At 34.4% G+C, this 19476-nt stretch overlaps 2 protein-coding genes and 1 long non-coding RNA gene across 7 annotated transcripts in view; 2 read left to right on the top strand and 1 right to left on the bottom strand.

Moving 5' to 3' along the window:
* The window catches only part of trpc4b (transient receptor potential cation channel, subfamily C, member 4b), a 15795-nt gene extending 13276 nt beyond the window's left edge, over positions 1-2519 (top strand). For all 3 annotated transcript variants that reach the window (XM_025005966.2, XM_017416326.3, XM_025005967.2), the window contains exons 9-12: positions 534-728; positions 924-965; positions 1064-1153; positions 1243-2519. In XM_025005966.2, the coding sequence (XP_024861734.1) occupies positions 534-728; positions 924-965; positions 1064-1153; positions 1243-1788 (873 nt within the window). In that variant the 3' untranslated portion in view covers positions 1789-2519. The remainder of the gene's footprint in view (positions 1-533; positions 729-923; positions 966-1063; positions 1154-1242) is intronic.
* A 2184-nt stretch (positions 2520-4703) lies between these two features.
* On the top strand, positions 4704-15807 carry postnb (periostin, osteoblast specific factor b). Of its 3 annotated transcripts, none has more exons than XM_037980328.1 (22): positions 4704-4871; positions 5367-5465; positions 8475-8539; positions 8740-8897; positions 8976-9140; positions 9222-9368; positions 9457-9598; positions 10145-10357; positions 10448-10582; positions 11028-11176; positions 11333-11469; positions 11606-11736; positions 11851-11981; positions 12273-12375; positions 12489-12556; positions 12766-12811; positions 12912-12941; positions 13279-13470; positions 13550-13597; positions 13819-13900; positions 13988-14017; positions 15205-15807. In XM_037980328.1, the coding sequence occupies exons 1-21, from the start codon at positions 4753-4755 to the stop codon at positions 13998-14000; spliced, it is 2373 nt and encodes a 790-aa protein (XP_037836256.1). In that variant the 5' UTR covers positions 4704-4752; the 3' UTR covers positions 14001-14017; positions 15205-15807. The 3 variants fall into 3 exon arrangements, with proteins under 3 accessions (XP_037836256.1, XP_017271818.1, XP_017271819.1); XM_017416329.3 differs by having other exon boundaries at positions 13819-13896; XM_017416330.3 differs by lacking the exon at positions 13988-14017 and having other exon boundaries at positions 13819-13896.
* Positions 10452-17398, bottom strand: LOC119617800. Its single transcript, XR_005234207.1, has 2 exons — positions 17293-17398; positions 10452-10653 (listed from the first exon to the last, which is right to left on the bottom strand). It is a non-coding gene; the product is annotated as an uncharacterized LOC119617800 (long non-coding RNA).
* Between the last annotated feature and the right edge of the window lie 2078 nt (positions 17399-19476).

Below are 19476 nucleotides of genomic sequence, written 5' to 3' on the forward strand. Positions count from 1 at the left end.
ATCTTTTTAAATGTTTTTGATCATTTGCTGTTTTGCATCAAGCACAAGCTATCAGCAATAAAATGTTGTTTCACTTGATGAATTTCCTTCAGTAAATATTCCATTATATGTACTTAAACTTCATGGGTGCCAATAATGGTGAGCAGGACTGTAAATAGGAGAATTGGAATTGTGACATTAACCAAACAAGAGTTGACAGAAAAAAGTTAATTTCTAGTTCTAAACATATAAATAGTGCTTTTTACTCACTTTTTGTCACCTCCATGGTGTTATTCCTTTTTCCTACAGCATCCATTACAGTTACACGTACATAGCCAATTATGAAAATTAGGTGATGATGTCATTTATTGACTTCTAGCAACTTTTAGGACAACCAGCAGCTACCTTTCTTACTAAGGAGTTGGCAACACTGCTAAGTCAGTACTTAAAGAAAAGCAAATTTCTCTAGTTTTTCTTATTAGTGTTTTACCACACTAATTTGTTTAGCATTTCTTTATAGAAAGTTGTAATGAACTGTTTGTTTTTCTTTTCAGGATCATGCAGACATAGAATGGAAATTTGCAAGAACAAAGTTATGGATGAGTTACTTTGAAGAAGGAGGAACCTTATCATCTCCATTCAACATAGTCCCTAGTCCAAAGTCACTTTATTATCTATATGGATGGATAAAAAATTTTTTGTTTAGGAGCCCAAGCAAAAAAACACTCGACTCATTTGAGACTTTGGGGGTAAGAAGTTGCCAGAGATTTTGTTTAATCTCTCTTGTTTTCTCTGCCTCAAAGCACTTTGCTCCAAAATAATTAAGAAGTCAATTCTCCCTGAAATTGATTGCACTATGCTAATGAGCATCGTAAGACCTTCTTGAAATGGACAAATCCAATTAAACAGAACTTAAGTTACTTTTGTTTTCCTCTTGTTTACAGTTCCGTGCCACAGAAAATGTCCGATTAAAACACGAGTACCAGGTTTGATGTCCATATAGTGCAAACACCTCTTGATGTTTGGTTTTATTTATTTTCTTAGACATACAACTACGTAAACATATTTTGACATGTATTTTTAGGAGGTTTTAAAGAACCTTGTGAAGCGGTATGTGGCTGCAATGATCAGAGATGCCAAAACTGAAGAAGGACTGACTGAAGAAAACTTCAAGGTAAATACAGAAGTAATGATTAAATATCTTTATCTATAGCTTTATAATTCATTCTGCTGTTTAATCTTTGGTTTTATCATAATGAATAGGAGCTTAAGCAAGATATCTCCAGCTTCCGCTATGAAGTTCTGGGAATGATGAAGGGTAATCCTCACTCTGCTGACAAAAGTCGAGTTGCAAGCTTCTCGTTTGCTTACCCTGGGAGCTCCTTTAAATATTATCCCAAAAAATCAGCTGATGACTCTCAAAAAGATCCAAACATGCTTGGTGTAGTTGCCACCACCGTGCTAAATGAAGCTACCAACACCACCAGCTCTGTGAGCTCAGATAAGCCAACTTTATTTGATTTGTGTAGCACAGAAAAGACTCGGAACAAAACATCTGAAAAGGTACCAAGTGAGGGATGCTCCCAGAGACAGAGGAAACTCTCCTCTCAGAAGTTTGATGAAACATGCTCCTTGTTAAAGGAGGATAATTTAAAATCTGAAAACCAAAACCAAGATCAGCCTCTAAGTGAAGATGTAGATGTAGAAGTTTCACAGAAAATGAAGGCAGGCATTCACGAAATTTGGCGTTCTTTTAAGGAAGCAAAGAACGGGCCAAAAAAAAGTAAATCCAAATCAGTCAGCGAGTAAAATGTTGACATGACTTTAAATCAGTGGTTACATTTTTTAAACGTACATTCACTTTTTAAACATGCATTCAATCATTTTAAGTCCTAAAGTGTTCATTTGAAGTAAATCTAGTAAAATTAAAAATGTGTTTATTTTGTTTTTAACATTGATCAGTTATGCACAATCATATTTTATATCAGACATTGAGATTTATGCTCAGGGAATTATAAGACAGGTAATTTATTCATGTTTTACCTTGAATTCTAAAGATATTCAACACCTGGCTGCCTTTCTCATACTTCTCCACAGTGACCTGTCCTTTTGCTGTGATATGTAAAATACTGTATCTCCAATTTGTTACTATAAAATTACTATTAATATTTCTGACATGCTACATTTTGAAATTTAAATAATCATATGACAAAAACTGTATAATCTAGATAATTAGCACTCAGAATGAAAAAGCCCGATTAATCCCTGCTGAAGTGAATTTGATATTTCATTTAGATTTATTGAACAATGCTGTGCTTTGCCTTAAAGGTAACTTCTTTACATTTACTTTTCCTTATATAGTTATTGAAATACGGCTTTTGAAATTGAAAATCACTGTTGGACTTGTTTAAGGATTTACTTCTGAACCATTTGCTATGTTTATCTTTAATTATTTGCCAGCTAATTTGCTTTGTAGAATATTTTACACATGTTGTCCTACTACTTTTACTTCATGAGACATGTATCAAAACTACTCTGTAATAAAATACTGTTAAAATCAAACATGTTTTCATGTTGTTGTTTCATTGCACACATTTCTTTAACAACAGTTCATAAATTTTCTCAAACCTCCAACTTTGCCCAGTTAATGTATTTGTGACCTAGCAATGTATTAATAAAAGGTACCCTTCTTTATTATCATGTTTGTTAAAGGTATGTTTTGCTACCGTTTTATTCTATAATCTTGTGTTTTTGTGACATTCAGAGTGACTTTGGGCATTTGTGGCTGAGATACATAAAGATACAGTGTCAACAGTGGCGTCCCTGATTAGTGATCAACTGTTTGACTTAAAATGTCTAAACGAGGAAAAAAAATGTAGGGAAAGTTTTATTCAGGCACAATTACTTTTAGTCTGTAATAAAAGTTTACAGTGCATTACTACAGATGCTAAACTAATGCCATGAAGTCAACATTTGATAGCATAAGGGGGGAGTCATGAGTGCTAAGGCAGTGAAGTTTAGTCACACTGTGTTTGCACAAATATACAACTTCTCTCCCTTAGAGCGTGACACTTAAAGAAGATTTTGGGTGCTAAATGAACTGCAGTGAGTTCCTGTCACCATAGTAACCACACTTGTTTAGGAGATCCAGTAAAGACATGTTTTTTTGGTCTTCATACCACATCTAAAAAATCTCACTGTTTAACAACATGTGACTTTTTCAGAGTGTTCCAATAAACGCAAACGCCATGCTGCATTTAATTGTCACTTTAGAGATTTTATTAGTACCGTTATGTTCACATGCAAATTAGTACTTCAGTCTCTCATTAGGCTGGATAATGGGAGTGCAAAGTTAATGTATTTCAGAGTGATTTTTTTAGGGGGGTTCATGTGTAAGTTTGTCAGGCCTTAAATAAAGGTCATATAAGGTTTGCTGCTTTTTAAGCCTCAGATGTTAACTGAATTGCTTTCCTAGCAACTTGTGAGGGATCTAGCTTTAACCACAATGTTTAACAACATGCAGTAAGCTGTAGGATGTAAATAATGCTGTGTTGCTTTAAGTAGAAGTAGAACAAACATAAAATAATGTAGTCCAACAGCAAATGACACGCTAAGCTTTCTTTGCTTATCTGAGTGTCATTTACAGAAAAAACAGAGTAATATTTACCTTAACCCTGCTCAATAATATTTCAATAAACATCCCTTCAGGGTACTTAAAGGAGAAATTTAAACAAGGTAATTATTTTCCAAATAATCTAATTTAACCCAATTATGATCCAGTTCAATACAGTTTATTTGACTTCTTCCCTATTACAGTCCATATATTATCTAAATCAGATCAATATGGTGCAATATAGTGCAAAAATAAAGTGAAAAGTGCCTTTTGATAATTTATTTGTCTATTCATTGGGTGACCAGTTGATGATGTGATGAAATTAAGATAATTTATTTTAGGATATTTGTTTTGATTTAAGTTTAATATGTGTTGGTTTTAAACTGAGCTTCAAAATATGAAATTTTACTTTTTGTTTCCCTATAGATTGCTTTGTTCTGAGTTTCATATTTTGAGTAATCGCTTAATTTAACACAAATTATTCCATGTATTGTGAAAAAAATTACTGTGTAAAATATGTTATTAATGCACAAAAGCAAAGTGATAAACTGTTTGCCCTCTCCTGTCCCACTAGGGGGAGCAGACTGATTCAGAAAAATCTCATCAGTTCTCTGGTGCTTCTATAGAGCAGGTACTATGTTTTTGTTGTTTTATTCCTTCTCTCTTAATTTTTTTTTGTTTTGTTTTCAGTTTAAATACAGAAGAGAGATGTTTCACAGAACAAATACAACTTAACTCTTCATTCTGAGTATCTCACTTGTTATGTAATATAAATACATTTTATTTTCCTCTGGTTTGCACAAAAGTGGATTTCACACATAAAGCTTTTTTTTTTTTTTTTGCTTGAAACAATGTAGAAGTGTTTTTATTTCATAGAGAAAAAAACAGTTTTTGCATTAATACAATTTTTATTGCCCTAAATCTTTTTGTATTAAAAATTGTCATGAATCCAGATATGGTTCCAAATTTATCATGTAAAAAGTGTAAAAAAAACACTGAGTAAAATGATAAATGTGGCATTTGGGAGTAGTTGGGTGGTCTATGCATGTAAGAAACTTTGCCATCCTCCCAGAGTGGAGGGTGAGACTCGTGCTATATAAACTGCGACTGTGAGTCTGCTCCCATTTCTCTGGGTTTGGAAGGACTTCCAGGACTCAAGAATGAAGCTCCTTTTTGTGGCTGCTTTTGCACTCTTTGTGCTTTCCACATTTGATTATGCTGACTCCTCAGCTTATGACAAAATAGTTAGCCACAGTCGCATTAGGGCAAAAAAAGAAGGGTAAGCCTAACAATATCAAATGTTATATTAAAATGTTGGTTTTGCTTGTTTTGATTTCTACATCTCATTTCATTATTTTTGCATGAATTTTCACTTTCTAAGAGCTGTCTTTGTAGATTGTACACATTTGTGCTTTTGTAGTATCTGTTTCACTGCTGTGAAATTTGAATTGTTTTAACAACTGTTCTGAAATATCATTAAATAGTTTCTATTAACTTTGAAACATTTGCTGTATATATATATATATATATATATATATATATATATATATATATATATATATATAATATAATAGTATTCATATTTAACAGCCATGTTTCAGAAGCAGCAGGAGTAACTGTCAAACAGTGTCTTTTTTTGTCTTCACATCTTTTCCAAAAGTACTCTTTCTCAGATAGTAATTTACATGTGAATAATTTTACTTTAAAATCTTTCTCACTAATTTTTAGATGCTGATGAGTTCTTTGTTCTTTTTTCTCCAACAAATCTTGTTAGACCCAATGTCTGTGCACTCCAGCAAGTCATGGGGACAAAGAAGAAATACTTTAGCACTTGTCGTAATTGGTACCATGGGACCATCTGTGGAAAAAAAGCGTAAGTTTTTGAAAAAATTCAGTGAATAAAGACAAAGGTTTGAAATAGCTTTAGTGTTTCAAAAACATGTCTGTTTCAGCCTCTGCTTCCCCGTCTTCTCTTACTTCTTGAAAGTTTTCATGGAAAAGTGAATGTTTCCACAGCAACAGACATCTGCTATGTTACTTTGAATTACAATAAAATGAAAAAGACATCCATGGAAGCAGCCCTTAACTCCTCATTTTAAGAACAATTGTATTTGATCCTATAAACTCCAAAAATGGGTTTTATAACATTAGATGCCTGGTTGTCATTGGACGCCACAGTGGTGAACCACTGATTCTAGGATATGATGTGGCTGCAAAAAGCTGAATGCATTTATGACTGGAAAGACATTCAGTTCAGTCATTAAAACCTTTTTTTTTCTGCCATTATTCCAACTGCCTCAGCCCGTATGAGTTCAAACATAAAGCCAAGCCATGTCTGCTATGATGAGTCCGATTCCTCTCATACACATATAGTTAATGTACCTCCAGTAAAGTTGATCTTGTGTTTGAGTAAATTGGAACTGAACCTGGGACCATCCCAAAATTTTTATCTTTTTTAAAGGCTGTTAAATTGATCTATAGTAACAATCAAAAGGCAGTTAGGCCAAAGTCATATTTTAACATAAAACTCATTTACCAGTATAAACTTGTGCAGGAGATGGACGATTTTGTGAAAGCTATTAAAGTTATTAAAATATGTCTACATAAGAGCACAGAAGTGGGAGTATACCTCCAAATATCTCCAGCAAGTCTACCACAGGCTCTGTCATTGTTTCCCCAATATTCATAATGTCTGATAAAAAAAACCCATTTCCTACTTTGAAAGTAACTTTAGCCACAATCGGCAGGGGTTCAAGAACACAAACTAAAATGCTTTACATGATTTGAAAAGAAAAAAGAAAGTACATGCTATATGTGCAACAAAATGTCTATTTATGTTTAAAACGGCATAGTAAAAATAATAAGTGGGACAAAAAAACTAAAAGACTTTTCCTTTTTGACAAAGACCATTCTTTATTTTAGATAAATACACCAAGCTATATATCTTCAAAGGCACATGAGGATAAATTTAAAAAGTTGCTACTGTCATTCCAGTCACTTCAGGTTATTTCCAGGATGGGTTGAGACAAAGACTTGAATTGTGCTTTTCATATTGCTCCAACTAGGTCCTTCTCTGTGCAGTCAGCCAAAATATTTGTTTTCACTCACTGAGAGAACATATCTGCTTCCAATTCAGGTCTGAGTCCAAGAAAACTTTACCATTAGACTTTCAGGCGGCCCATTGGCGATGTACCACATTAGAATAAAACCATATACATTATACAGAGGATATTTTATAACAAAGACCACATTACATAGAGGATACTTTATAACAAAGTTATCAAGATTTGTAGTGGAACAGTAGTTTCATAAAGACGCTGATGGTCAAGAGTTTCCAGCTTCACTGCCAGACACAATCCATCAATGTGGGAAAGCAATATAACCGGAGTTCTGCTGACTCTGCCCCAGTGGGCTTCGAATGAGCTCATCTCAGTCTGTGAAACCCCATTCAACCTTGATTCAAATGCAGCTGTTTTAGACATGTAGCTGGCCATGACCCTGGAGCAGTCAGAGACATCAGTGGAGGATAAAAGAAGAAATAGCACGCCTCAGTAAACTTTCTGCTTTCAATGTCTTAACTCTTGATAGTTTGAGGATCTTGATTTATAGCAGTCAGGTACTAATAGTGTCTGGCTTTGAAAGGACAAGTGTCCTTTGAACATTTGCTGAGTTTTTTCTCATCTGCATTCCTAAACATTATATACTTCATGCACAGCACTTTTATGTAAATTCAGTTGTCCACTACAAATGGAACTTTAATGTGGAGCTTTTCTGTTGTGCAAATATTACATAAAACTTCTAAACATTATCACACTTTGCAACTTTTACATCTTGTGGGATCATCATATAGTATTTACAGTCAGATGTGTTAGTTTTTTCTTACACTGGGAGATTTACAAGGTATTTGTTTATAAAATGCAAAGCCATTAACTTGTTAGTAGCATTTACAATAATTACTCTAATTACACTGAGCTAAAAGCAAGATCAGAAGCAACCTTTACACTAAAAACTGGTAATCTACCCTAATAAACTCTGCAGCCAACTCTGGGTTCATATGGTACTGTTTAACCTTAATAACTCAAGCAAGGATTTTCCTTTTGCCTTCTTTGTCTTTTTTATTTCCAAATATCTGTGAGTTATTTAGGATTAGATATACATCCCATGTGTGTTTTCTTTCATAGCTGGAGTTGAAGTTCCAGTGTGGTTGAACATGCTGATGCAAGTCATGTTTTTAATTCACAGCTGCACTTTGAGTTTTACATTGCTCTCCAGGCTATGATGTCAGGCAAAATGAGGAGACACCAGTCGTCACTTGTTCCTCAACTAGTAAAAAAAAAAAAAAACTTTTCTAATTAAGCAATCTTTATAAAACTGTTTCTGAGGATAGGTTTTTATGTAAAAACAACAAAAAAGTGATTAAAATGCTGTTTTTTAGCTCAGCTGTTTTAATAGAGTTAGGCTTTGGGTAAACCTAATAAGACTTATGTTTGTTGTGTTGAGCAGCACTATTTGAAGGCCAAGATTGCAGCTGATCAAATTTCAAGAAAAGTCCAAACCAATTTGCTTCAAAAATAGGATTTTGGTAGCAAAAATGTACTACCGTGTTTGTAGTATAAACCTCAAAGTACCCTTTCCATTAGATTTTGGCTCAGACTGTTGGATCAAATGGTCTGTTGGAATAAACCAGGAGATAATAAGTTACATCTGGAAATATAAAAGTCTCCTTACCATCACCAGATGGTGATTCAACAGAAAACATACCAGCCATGACAAAATCCAAATTTCTTATACAACCATTTGGAAACATTCTTGCAAACACTATTTGAAAATAAAAAGAAAAGTGGGATGTGTATGTTTGTGACCTGTATGTTTTTACCTGCAGAACTGTGCTTTATGAGTGCTGCCCAGGATACATAAAGCTGGAAGGCATGCGCGGCTGTCCTGCAGGTATTTTCTGTGTAAAAACAAAGTAGGTGTACAAAAGTTAAAGCCACATCCTCAAGCTGTTGAACAGCTGTGTGCTGGTTTTGAACTTCAAAAGTCGAAGCACATACAATAACATTTTGTTAGTCTTCTTTATTTAACAACAGCTGTTTAAATTCTTGTTTTTTTTTCCTGACAATAAACCTAACTTATTTGTTTTGAAGTTGCTCCGATTGACCATGTGTATGGGAGTCTGGGTCTGGTGATGGCCACTTCAACCCAAAACTATGCTGATAGTTCTAAACTCAGACCTGAGATCGAGGGACCAGGGTCCTTCACTTTCTTTGCTCCCAGCAATGAGGCCTGGGAGGTATTGGACGAGGTGGGTCAGGACAAAATGCAAACCTCTGTAACTTCTTTGTCTGAAAGATTTTAACACTTTATACTTTTTGTCTTACAGTCAGTAAAATCTGCACTGGTCAGCAATGTCAACGTTGAACTGTACAACGCTCTGCATTATCACATGGTCAACAAACGCCTCTTGACCAAAGATTTAAGGAATGGGCTGACACTCACCTCTATGTACAGTGACCTTGATCTCTATATTAACCATTATCCCAATGGGGTGAGTATTGCCACTGCAGACCCCTTAAAGTTATGATAAAATAACATGTTAGCAGAGTGTTAAAATGTATGTAATGTGCAGGTGGTGACTGTGAATTGTGCAAGGATTATCTACGGCAACCAGGTTGCCACCAATGGAGTTGTGCATGTCATTGACCGTGTTATCAGCAGTGTAGGGAACACCATCCAGGAATACATTGATGTCAGTGATGACTTGACAACTCTGAGTGTAAGTATGGCTAGACAAATGTTTCCATTTTTCTTTTTATTTGTTGAAGTTCACTACACTTAAGGCCACTTGTGAAACTATTTTTTAGGACATGGTTCAAAATTCTGGATTGCTTGAGAAATTGGGTACACCAGGACACTACACTCTCTTTGCTCCCACCAATGATGCCTTCGACAAGCTTGGAAGTGATACGTTGGAAAGACTTTTAAGTGACAAGGAAGTTCTTAAAGGTAAAACCACTTATTCTTCAAAGGTTGACTTTTAAATTTTTATTTAAATTAACAAAATGTAGCCGGTCCACACACAAAAAAAAACTGAATGCTTTTTTTAAAGTCAATAATAGGTGATGCCACTACCTTGAATTTAACATTTATTTAACTTTAAATACCAAAGGAAAAAGGTCTCAAGTTTCAGGATAAATATTTACATACAGTGACTTAAAAACACAATTCAGCAGTTTTAGCACAAGATTTATTTGTATAGGCACTGAATAGCAGGAAGCCATTACCTTCTTGTGCAGACTGAACAAATTGGCAACATACCTTTTCTTTTTTTTTAATTCCCAGAACCTGCTATATGAAATCTGAACCATTTTGCACAAAGTTAAACATAGTGTGTCAAATCAGTTCACACAAGCACCTGCAGGGAAAAGAAAGTGTGTGAGCAGTAGTACTTCAGCTGCAATATAACAGGAAAAATTACATAAATGTATGAAATGACCACTTAAATATACCAATTAACCACGTACCAAGTTAAAATGCATCATCTTGTTTCAGCTCTTTTGAAATACCATCTCCTGGACTCCGTCCAGTGCTCCGAGGCCATCTTGGCTGGAACTTCTTATGAGACCTTGGAGGGACACAACATTGAAATTGGCTGTGATGGTGATAGCCTGACAGTCAATGGCATCAAAATGGTGCTCAAAAAGGACATTGTCACTACAAATGGAGTCATTCATCTTATTGACCAAGTTCTTGTTCCAGATTCAGGTTAGACACCTATTTTCAGTTCAACAAATCTGTTGCATGTTATAATGTCGTACATATTTTAATGGTGTCTATTTTTTTATAACATTTAAGCTAAGCAGGTTATGGAGCTGTTGGGAGATTCACAATCCACCTATGGTGACATGGTGTCTGAGCTTGGTCTTACTTCTGAAATAAATGCAGATGGAGAGTATACTTTACTGGGTCTTCAAAATGCTGCTTTTACTGGTGAGTCACATATGCTTGTTGTATCCTGTATGCCCTTCTGTTTATATATGCTGTAATCATTCAGGTGCAATCTGAAATGAAGCAAAAAAATACATTTTTTATTTTAATCTTAATTATTAATTTAATGTACTAAAACAGACATTTATAGTGTGATATCTGTGTTTACAAATCTGGTACTGTTTTGTCTGTCTTTGTTGCTGACAAAGTCATATTGTAAAGGAATTTTTACAATATAAATTTTGTTTAACTCAGCATTCAGTTCATAAGTAACAAACAAAAGTGAGTTTTTAACATTTTAATCATGAATTGCAAATTGAACAACAGCAGATATGCCTTGGCTCTAGATACTTAAGCTGATACTCTTGGATCACTGAGATCAGAAAAAAAGTTTCAAATGTAAATTATGTTTAGTTTCTCCAAGGAAATATTATTCTTTTACTTGCAGATGAAGTGATGTCAATGGATCAAAGAGACCTCAAACTTATCCTGGAAAACCACATCATAAAGAATAAGTTTGGCCTGGGACAACTATACAACGGTCAGACACTGGAGACCATTGGAGGAAAAACTCTCAGGGTCTTCATTTACCGCACGGTGCGTCATCTCCTGTGAAGTAATGCCCTGAAATTATAGCTGTATACCATTAAATGAACACAATGTACTCTGCTCCTGTGGTTTTTTCATCAGTCATAATATTTTGAGTCATCTTATCCACCGCTTTTGCCTTTAACTTGTGGATTTTATCTGCAGGCTGTGTGCATTGAGAATTCCTGCTTGATAAGAGGCAGTAAGGAAGGGAGCAACGGGGCCCTTCATCTCATGGGGACGATGTTGAAACCGGCAGAAAAAACTATGTTAGAGATTCTAACGGAACATGGAGGTTTCAAGTGAGCACAGGAAAACATTACCAAAAAAAAAAAAAAGCCACATCTCATTTTTCTTTAAATCTACATTGAACATATGGAAATAACTAAGTGGTTTTTATAACAGCCCAGATTTTTGTTTTTCTTCCTTTTGCTGTAGGATCTTTTTGTCTCTGATGGAAGCTGCTGGGCTGACCGACCTGCTCAAATCGGAAGGAAGCTTTACTCTGTTTGCCCCAAGTGACAAATCATTTACTGGTTTAAGTGACAGGGATATAAGCTTGTTGAAGAGTAGGTCTACCACATTGTTTTTATCTTGTAATTTATTTCAAGTACTTCTATTGCCAGTTGACAGTCACATAAATTAATGTATATTGTTTTTGCCATTGTTTTTGGTTTTTTCAGGTGACGTTAATGCTCTCAGAAACATTCTTTTGTATCACTTCAGCGACGGTATTGTCATTGGTGATGGATTGGAGTCTGGAGTGACAAATCTTCTCAAATCTCTCCAGGGCAGCAATCTCAAAGTGAAATCTGTAGGTATTAAATGGAGATACAGTTGACCAAAGAAAATCAATCTTTGCTTCTTCTAATATTATATAAAGATATGAAAATATGGTTATATATATATATATATATATATATATATATATATATATATATATATATATACATACATATAGTAGGTTTTTAATGGGTTTCCATGTCTGACTCATTCTTATTATAAGTTGTGATACGACAACAAACACAATTCTCATAATCTCTGTTGTTATCGCTCATTTATGCTTCATTTTATCTTCTATAATTGTTTTAACTGTTTACTTCAGGCAAAAGACAGTGTGCAGGTGAATTCTGTCAAACTCACAGAATCTGATAACATGGCCACAAATGGCGTCATTCACTTTGTCGACCAACTTTTGTTCTCTGATGGTAAGAATTTCTTCTCCTGAACCTTTTATAGTTTGTTTCAGTTTTAAATCTGTCAAGACATGCACTTTGTTTTTATAGTGTAAATTGTGTTAACGCCCTGTGTTGTCTTCCAGAAATTCCTGTAGGAAACCAAGAACTCTATACACTACTGAAGAGACTCGTTACTTATTTGCAAATTAAGGTGCATTAACTTTTCATTAAAGCTTCTGTGGTTATGAAAGTTAGGGTGTGGTTTTCTGAGATAAACATAATATTTCTGTTCTGTAACGTTTGCAGTACAAGAGCATCTGAGCATGTTACATATTATCTTGTTAATTATTCACATGATCTAAATTCATAATGTAAATGTTGCACAAACTCTGCTTTAACAAATTTGTTTTATTTTTAAAGTACATACCAGGATACAGATATGAGGAAATACCCCTCACCTTTTTGAGTAAGTACTTTCTATTTGATTTCTATTTGTGTATTTTTGATTTCTAAAGTGGTATCTCTCACAGTTAATATTGATTTTATGCCTTTTTTTTATTACTTAGAGAAGATCATCACGCATGTTGTCCATCAAGGTAATTATGATTAGAGATAATTTGTGATTCTTGAAGTCTTATAGATGTGTCTTTAATGAGACACTTGCATGTGCAATATTTTGGCAAATTGTTAAAAGAAGCAGAAAAACTGAAAGTCAATTTTTACTTTAATTTTTTATATATATATATAATATATATATATATATATATATATATATATATATATATATATATATATATATATATATATATATAAAACTGTAGGAAAATGGTATTTGAATACAGTTTGGTTTTATTGCCAAAATTGGAGGAAAAAAAAGCATCAAAGAGTCAAACAAGTTAAATTAAATGAATTATTCTCTCTTTGTTTTTGCAGCTTCTGAAGTAACCAAAGTGACAAGAGTCATCGAAGGGAAACCCTCCATCACCAAAGTCACCAGGGTCATTGAAGGCAAGCCTTCTGTCACCAAGGTTACCAGAGTTATTGAAGGTGATCCTTCGATTACCAAGGTTACTAGGGTTATTGAAGGTGAACCCACCATCACCAAGGTTACCAGGGTTGTCTCAGGTAAATATTTTTACTTTAATCTGCCAAAATCCTCATCTGACTAATCCTTGCAAGAATTTATGGATGCTTTTGTTTCCAGGCCCTCAGTACTCAACCAGCAGTGGTATGACAGACTTCAACCTGGAAGGTAATCACATTTGAAGGCACATTTCCCAGGATGTTTGCTGTCATTAAGGCACATGATGTGAATTAATGAATTTCCTTTAGAATATTAGTACTTGTAGAGGCATACTATCTGCGCTATGCCACAATAATGAAGTCATAGAGGACTGTCACTGATACAACACTATATTTATTACTTCTCGGAGAATGTAGTTTCACTTAAGGAGAACTTTCTTTTTCCATCAGGAACTGACCTTTCAAAATATACTACCATTGAAGGGGATGCAAATCTCGACATTGATCGACTAACCCGGGTGATCCAAAGTGAGTCTTTTTACTCTGTATAGTTCACTGACTCTGAAAAATAGTTGTTTTTTAATATGTGATTTGCATTTTTGCTTACTTTTTTTTATAGAAAAAAGAACTAAGACTGGAAGAGTTATAGGTAAAAAGAAAAAACAAAACGAAAAGAAAGATAAAACATCAGCCAGTCAAAACAAAAAACCTATTTATGTTGAAAATGTACCATTTTCTTTGAGCTGATTGTGGCTGTCAGTTCAAGTCTGTGCTTGCATCCATTTGTCATCATGTCTGCCCTGCATCATATGTGCTACACTCCATCAATCACAAAGGGTGTAATTACTGGAATGGTTTGACATTTTGAGAAATCTTCTCAAACTGTTCGCTTTCTTGCTGAAAGTTAGATGAAAGATTGATAAAACCCTCATTTGAGCAAATATGAAGCACAAAATGAGGTTAAAAAAAAAGCAGAAACAGTTTTGCTCGGTTGTATTTAACATTATCTGCACTTATGGTGCTATCAGATTAACAGTTGTGTCATGTTAGTTTAATCAGAGACAAAATATTTTACTGAGGATTATGTGGTGGAAAAGGCCTGTGTTAGACTAAATCAGCTTCCTGGATCTCCATTTGCTCCCTTGTAACCTCATTAGAAAAAAAAAAAAAAAAGAAAAAAACATTCCTGAGGGTTCAAGCTGAGAAGCAGTCCTGTACATAACCTTCTGTAAAACCACAATGTGTTGTTTCTACACTTCACAAATTAAATAAACATTAATGAATAAAGTTTGGAGTTGCTGGTAGGTGTGTTTAGTTGTGTTTGTACAGGCTGGCTTGGCTGATTCCTTCATTTTCCAGTTCTTGCGCTCACTTAAGCCAGCCGACTGCTGAATCACTCTTTCCATGCAGATGCAGGGACGCCGGTATCAGTCTTCTCTCATAAACTCAGCAAGAAAACAACTAAGTATATTTACAAAAAAAGTCAAACAATTCCTTAATGTCAGCTGTGGGCTCTTTGCACATTTCACTATGCTTTGTTGCCACGATGCTCACCTAAAGGCTAAGCTGATATTTATTATGCCTCTGCAGCTGCAGTTCATATAACTTTTGCACAAGGTTCATCTCAAGTCAAGCATCCACATTGGCTCTGAGGTTGTGTGGGGGCAGTCATCCCTCCCACCCTCTCCTGTGCTGAGTTTGATGCTGCCATGTGGACAGAGATGAGATCAGAGCGTATAGACTTTCCAAGCTTTGACGCAGAGCACATTTTTCACTTTAAGATAACTATACGCTTTACGTGACTGACATTTATTTATTGTTTATCTCTTTTGTCAGACGCCAACAGGAGGCGGGGAAGGAACTGAGGATGGACAGATGAGAACGTCTTCCTTAAAAACTTGGAGACAGAGTTTGAAACTGATGTCACGCAGAAGCGAAATCTAAAGTGTCTGAAATAAAATGGCTATAGCTGACAAAAAAAAAACAAAAACCAAAAAAAACAACTGTTTTCATAAACGTAAACGTTATGGTGCTTTTAGTGTATATATCTTGAAACTTTAAATTCGATCTATGTCGGAACGTAAATGGATATTTTTGATGAATCTGATTGTGTGGAAAGTTAGAGAAAGGAATTATCAAGCCACTCGGCTGATCTTAAAAACATTTCATTTTGTTTGTTCTTTATGGCTTTGATGGAGTTGAATGTTAAAGGAAATTTTACAAGTTGTTTGGAAAGGTTTTCTTTTTTACTTGTTAATGATTTGCAAGCGATGTGCTTTATCATTTTAACTGTTATTTTATTTTCTTGCTTTGAGTTGTTTAAGGCGTTGTTTATGTTTTGTTGGCTGTTTGTGACAATTGGAATGATGCGACCAAATCCAGGTATTCTCTCTTCAGTTTTCCAAACATCCTGCAATAAAATGCTTTTGTGTAGTTAAATGATGTTAGTATGAAAAGTCATTTCTATGTCCTTACAAAGTTCGTAGGTTGAAAGCATTACTTCATACTGTTTGAGAGCTTAAAATATCTGAGTTCAAATCTAAATATTATGTCTTTAGTTTGTGTTACAAAGTACAAGGTGTTTAAATTCAACTCTAACATGTCTGAGTCATTTTGTTCAGTGGAACAGTGATCTATTTGTGAGGTTAAAAGGGAGTTTGGCAGTCAACCTTTGTAAATGCCCAGGACATCTGTAAAAGAAAAAAATCGAGCTGGGCTCATATAAAAAATGTTTCTTAAGAATAGTGTCTGCTTATATTTCAACAAATAAAACTTCCACTGAAAGACTAATCAATGTGTCCAAAGCATAAACTCAGCCGTTTCATTTGAATTTCACTGGAAGTAATTACACCCATAAAACTACAAAGTAAACAAAAATGCACTTCTACTTGTTTGTAGACAGAATAGTTAAGTCTTACTTCACAGTAAAGTCAAGTTTATCAGATGTGTAAGGTTTTGTGTGCACATATTTGAATTTGGTGCAGTTCCAGTGATATTTGGCTCATGTGTAAAAAAAAATTTAGCTTCTTTTTATGGGCTCTTGGATTGATTAAATTAAATAAAAACAGGAGCAACAGCCGAAGTAAAAAAAAAGAAAAATAGAAAAATATTGGTGTGCAAAACAAAATCAAAACAAAAGCTGAACAGTGTGCTGAAAGGTTTTATGTATTAATGATGATATTTTAAAGAATTCAAATCCCAGCGTTATTGAGCCATGCCATGGTTCAACACCTTATTCATTGATGTGCTTAAATTCACTTATCACATGTTTTAAAAATACATCTTTCTGAACCATTTTAATGTTCATTCAACCAGAAGCAAGTGGAAATTTTACCTATTTACCTGCCTAAAGGTGCTTACTTTAGAACAATACTAATTGTGCATGTCCTATGAAAGGCCTACAGTTTTCTAGCTTGTATTTAAACACATTCACATGTGAACTCAGTTCAATTCAAGATCTAATGTAATGCCAAAAGTATGCTCCCTTTAGAACTTCCCAATTACGATTTGACACATGTGATTAAAATATGTAGCTCACAGGCCACGTTACTCAATGTCTGCATGACAATGAATGGCAACGGTAAAAAGAGAGATTTATTCATTTATAAAAACACTTTCATGCACTTTCTTTCGCCTCAAGGAAATTTCAGCTCTCCTAATGTAGAAAACAAATTTGTTATATCTGATCAACAAAAACAAGAAACTAAGAAAGGTTTTAGTTTGTTTTTTGTTGGTCTGCTCAACAGAAGGACATCCTGGAAATCGGGGTCACAGAGATCACCTTGGATACAGCTGTAGGTAACTCATCATAAGAATGCACCACATGTTCCAAAGTGCTGTGTTTCTGGCATAGTCACTTTTTCCTTGATAAATTTAAAAACTAACAGTAAAAAAGACAATAAAATAAAGTCATAGCTCACTTACTTTATATGGGGAGTAGAGGTGAACATTATGTTCCCTAGCAGACAGTTCTGGAGCAGAGGTGTTTCCTTACCTTGTATGACTGCAGAACAAGTCCTGACAATTTACAGTGGGACGTTAACTTAATACATCACAGATCCTGATGGCCCATGTCAATCAGTCAGTGTTTTACTGAACATGAAACGTCTCAGTGGTATCTGCTGGATTTAAGCAACCTGTAGTTAGACTTTAACAGGTGTGCATCAGTATATTATAATTTAGGTTTCGCCACGAGGTCATTTTAGGCCTTCAGAATTAATACAGTGTATGTGTTAATAAAATCATAATAAAGTGAATGCACATGTTGCTAAGCTGGAAACAGACCTTGGTTTTCAGTGAAAGTTCTCCACTTTCAAAAACTCATTTTCCATCTATAAGTTTTTTTTTTTTCCTTTTTCCACACTCAAATCCATGGTGATAAATTACAGTCACACTTGACACCTAATGGTTTTCCATTTCAACAGATCATTTTTTTTGTTGTTGTTAGGACCTCCTAGAGGAAAATATTTAAGCTTTTTGTCCCCCTTTAACTTCATAATTATTAAAAATTGTAAAAAGAGATTATGCACAATTATATATACAGTCTGTTATTTCCACTGTGAAGTTACCATAATAAAGATCTGTAGATCCATAACACTTAAAAAGCCAAACAAACCACATATTTACTAAATATTACAAAATATACATCAAATAAATAAAAAAAATATCAGTTTGTTTAAATTATTATAACTTTATTGACCCAAATATCTTACCACATTTTTAATCGAGGATGTCTTTCTGCTGCACGTTTTTTAACACAAAATAAACTACTCACAGGCATTCTAATAGCTTAACTAAAACATTTATCATCATTAGTAAAAAATTGAGTGACAGAATCTTCAATAAACAAATTAATTACTGGTCTGCTACCATGTGGAAGCAATACAGCTTTAAGCAAAATGTTAGAAACAGTGTTTTCTTCTATTTTAAAAGCTTTACTAATAATAGTTTAAAGAAATAGTTTGTCATATTAAAAAGTATTCTTTTGTCAAAGTTAAAATTAATCAGTAGCTTACCAATAGCTTTTTGAACAGCCTCCCTTTGGAGAAGCAGAACATGCATCCAGCAGGACTGATAAACTAAGGACTAGCTCAAATTTAGTTAAAATCAAAGTAAATTGTTGGTGTCTTAAAACAACTTTAATCTGAAGCATTTATTGGGGGTTCATGCAAAATCCCTTATTAAATGTTATACTACCGTGAATATTGCATTATTTATGTGGTATTTGATGGTTGGGATAAAAAGCAGCAGCAGCAACATGTAGCCCTCTTACGCCTTCAGGGGTCACATCATGCAGGATTTTCAGAATGTTTTTGTCAAAATAATCATGTAGTGCACAATTGACAGTGGCATCATGATTTAAATAATATTGTTCATATTATTGGTTGTGCATTTTTTTTAGATCGGTGCTGTTTTAGTTGCGCCTTCTCAGATTGTGTTAATGAGCTAAAGCTGGCAGGTCCTATTAAACCCATTTCCAATGCAGATTTTGCCTTCTTAAAACAGCTCCAGTCTTCAAAATTTCACAGTGGTTCAAGCTAACGCTATTATTTAAACTTTTAATGGCCATCGGTTTTGTGTAACATGATCATTTCAGCAAAAACTAAATTCCTGTCGGACATGACCCCTGGATGACCCAAAGGTGCCACATATAGCTGCTACTGCTATTTACTCTGGTAAATAACAATCTCATGAAAAACTCAGCAATGTAAAAGTTTATAAAATACTTTTTGCTACTGAAGCTGTTAGCATAACCTTTCTGTCAAATGTAAATTATATTTCTCTAAAGTGAAGTCATTCAAGAAGCAATGAGTAAGACATGAATTATTCATAACTTTTACATAGAAACCCACTTTAAAACAGCCAAACATTTCTTTTAAAGGTCTGTTTAACTCGTATAAGAAGGAGAGTTACAGCTGCATTCCAAATTATAAAATGCAAACAAACACAGGTCTCCAGAATCCTGTCATATCAGTTTAAGTTGTTGTTGTTTTTTGTCCTCTTACAGTCTGCACAGTTCAGCTGAAGGTTTCTCTGTCTCAGATGTCTTTTACAGAAATCAAAGTCTGTCTGACACGAAAATGTTTTCTGACAAACATCAGATCTCAT

This window comes from Kryptolebias marmoratus, linkage group LG2 (assembly GCF_001649575.2).
Source record: "Kryptolebias marmoratus isolate JLee-2015 linkage group LG2, ASM164957v2, whole genome shotgun sequence".
Taxonomy (NCBI): domain Eukaryota; kingdom Metazoa; phylum Chordata; class Actinopteri; order Cyprinodontiformes; family Rivulidae; genus Kryptolebias; species Kryptolebias marmoratus.

Excerpts from the sequence above, each read along its gene's own strand:
- postnb (XM_017416329.3), top strand. The coding sequence starts at position 4,753 with ATGAAGCTCCTTTTTGTGGCTGCTTTTGCACTCTTTGTGCTTTCCACA. Across the intron at positions 8,540-8,739 it reads CATGCGCGGCTGTCCTGCAG|TTGCTCCGATTGACCATGTG; the intron begins GTATTTTCTGTG and ends TTTGTTTTGAAG. Across the intron at positions 9,369-9,456 it reads ATGACTTGACAACTCTGAGT|GACATGGTTCAAAATTCTGG; the intron begins GTAAGTATGGCT and ends ACTATTTTTTAG.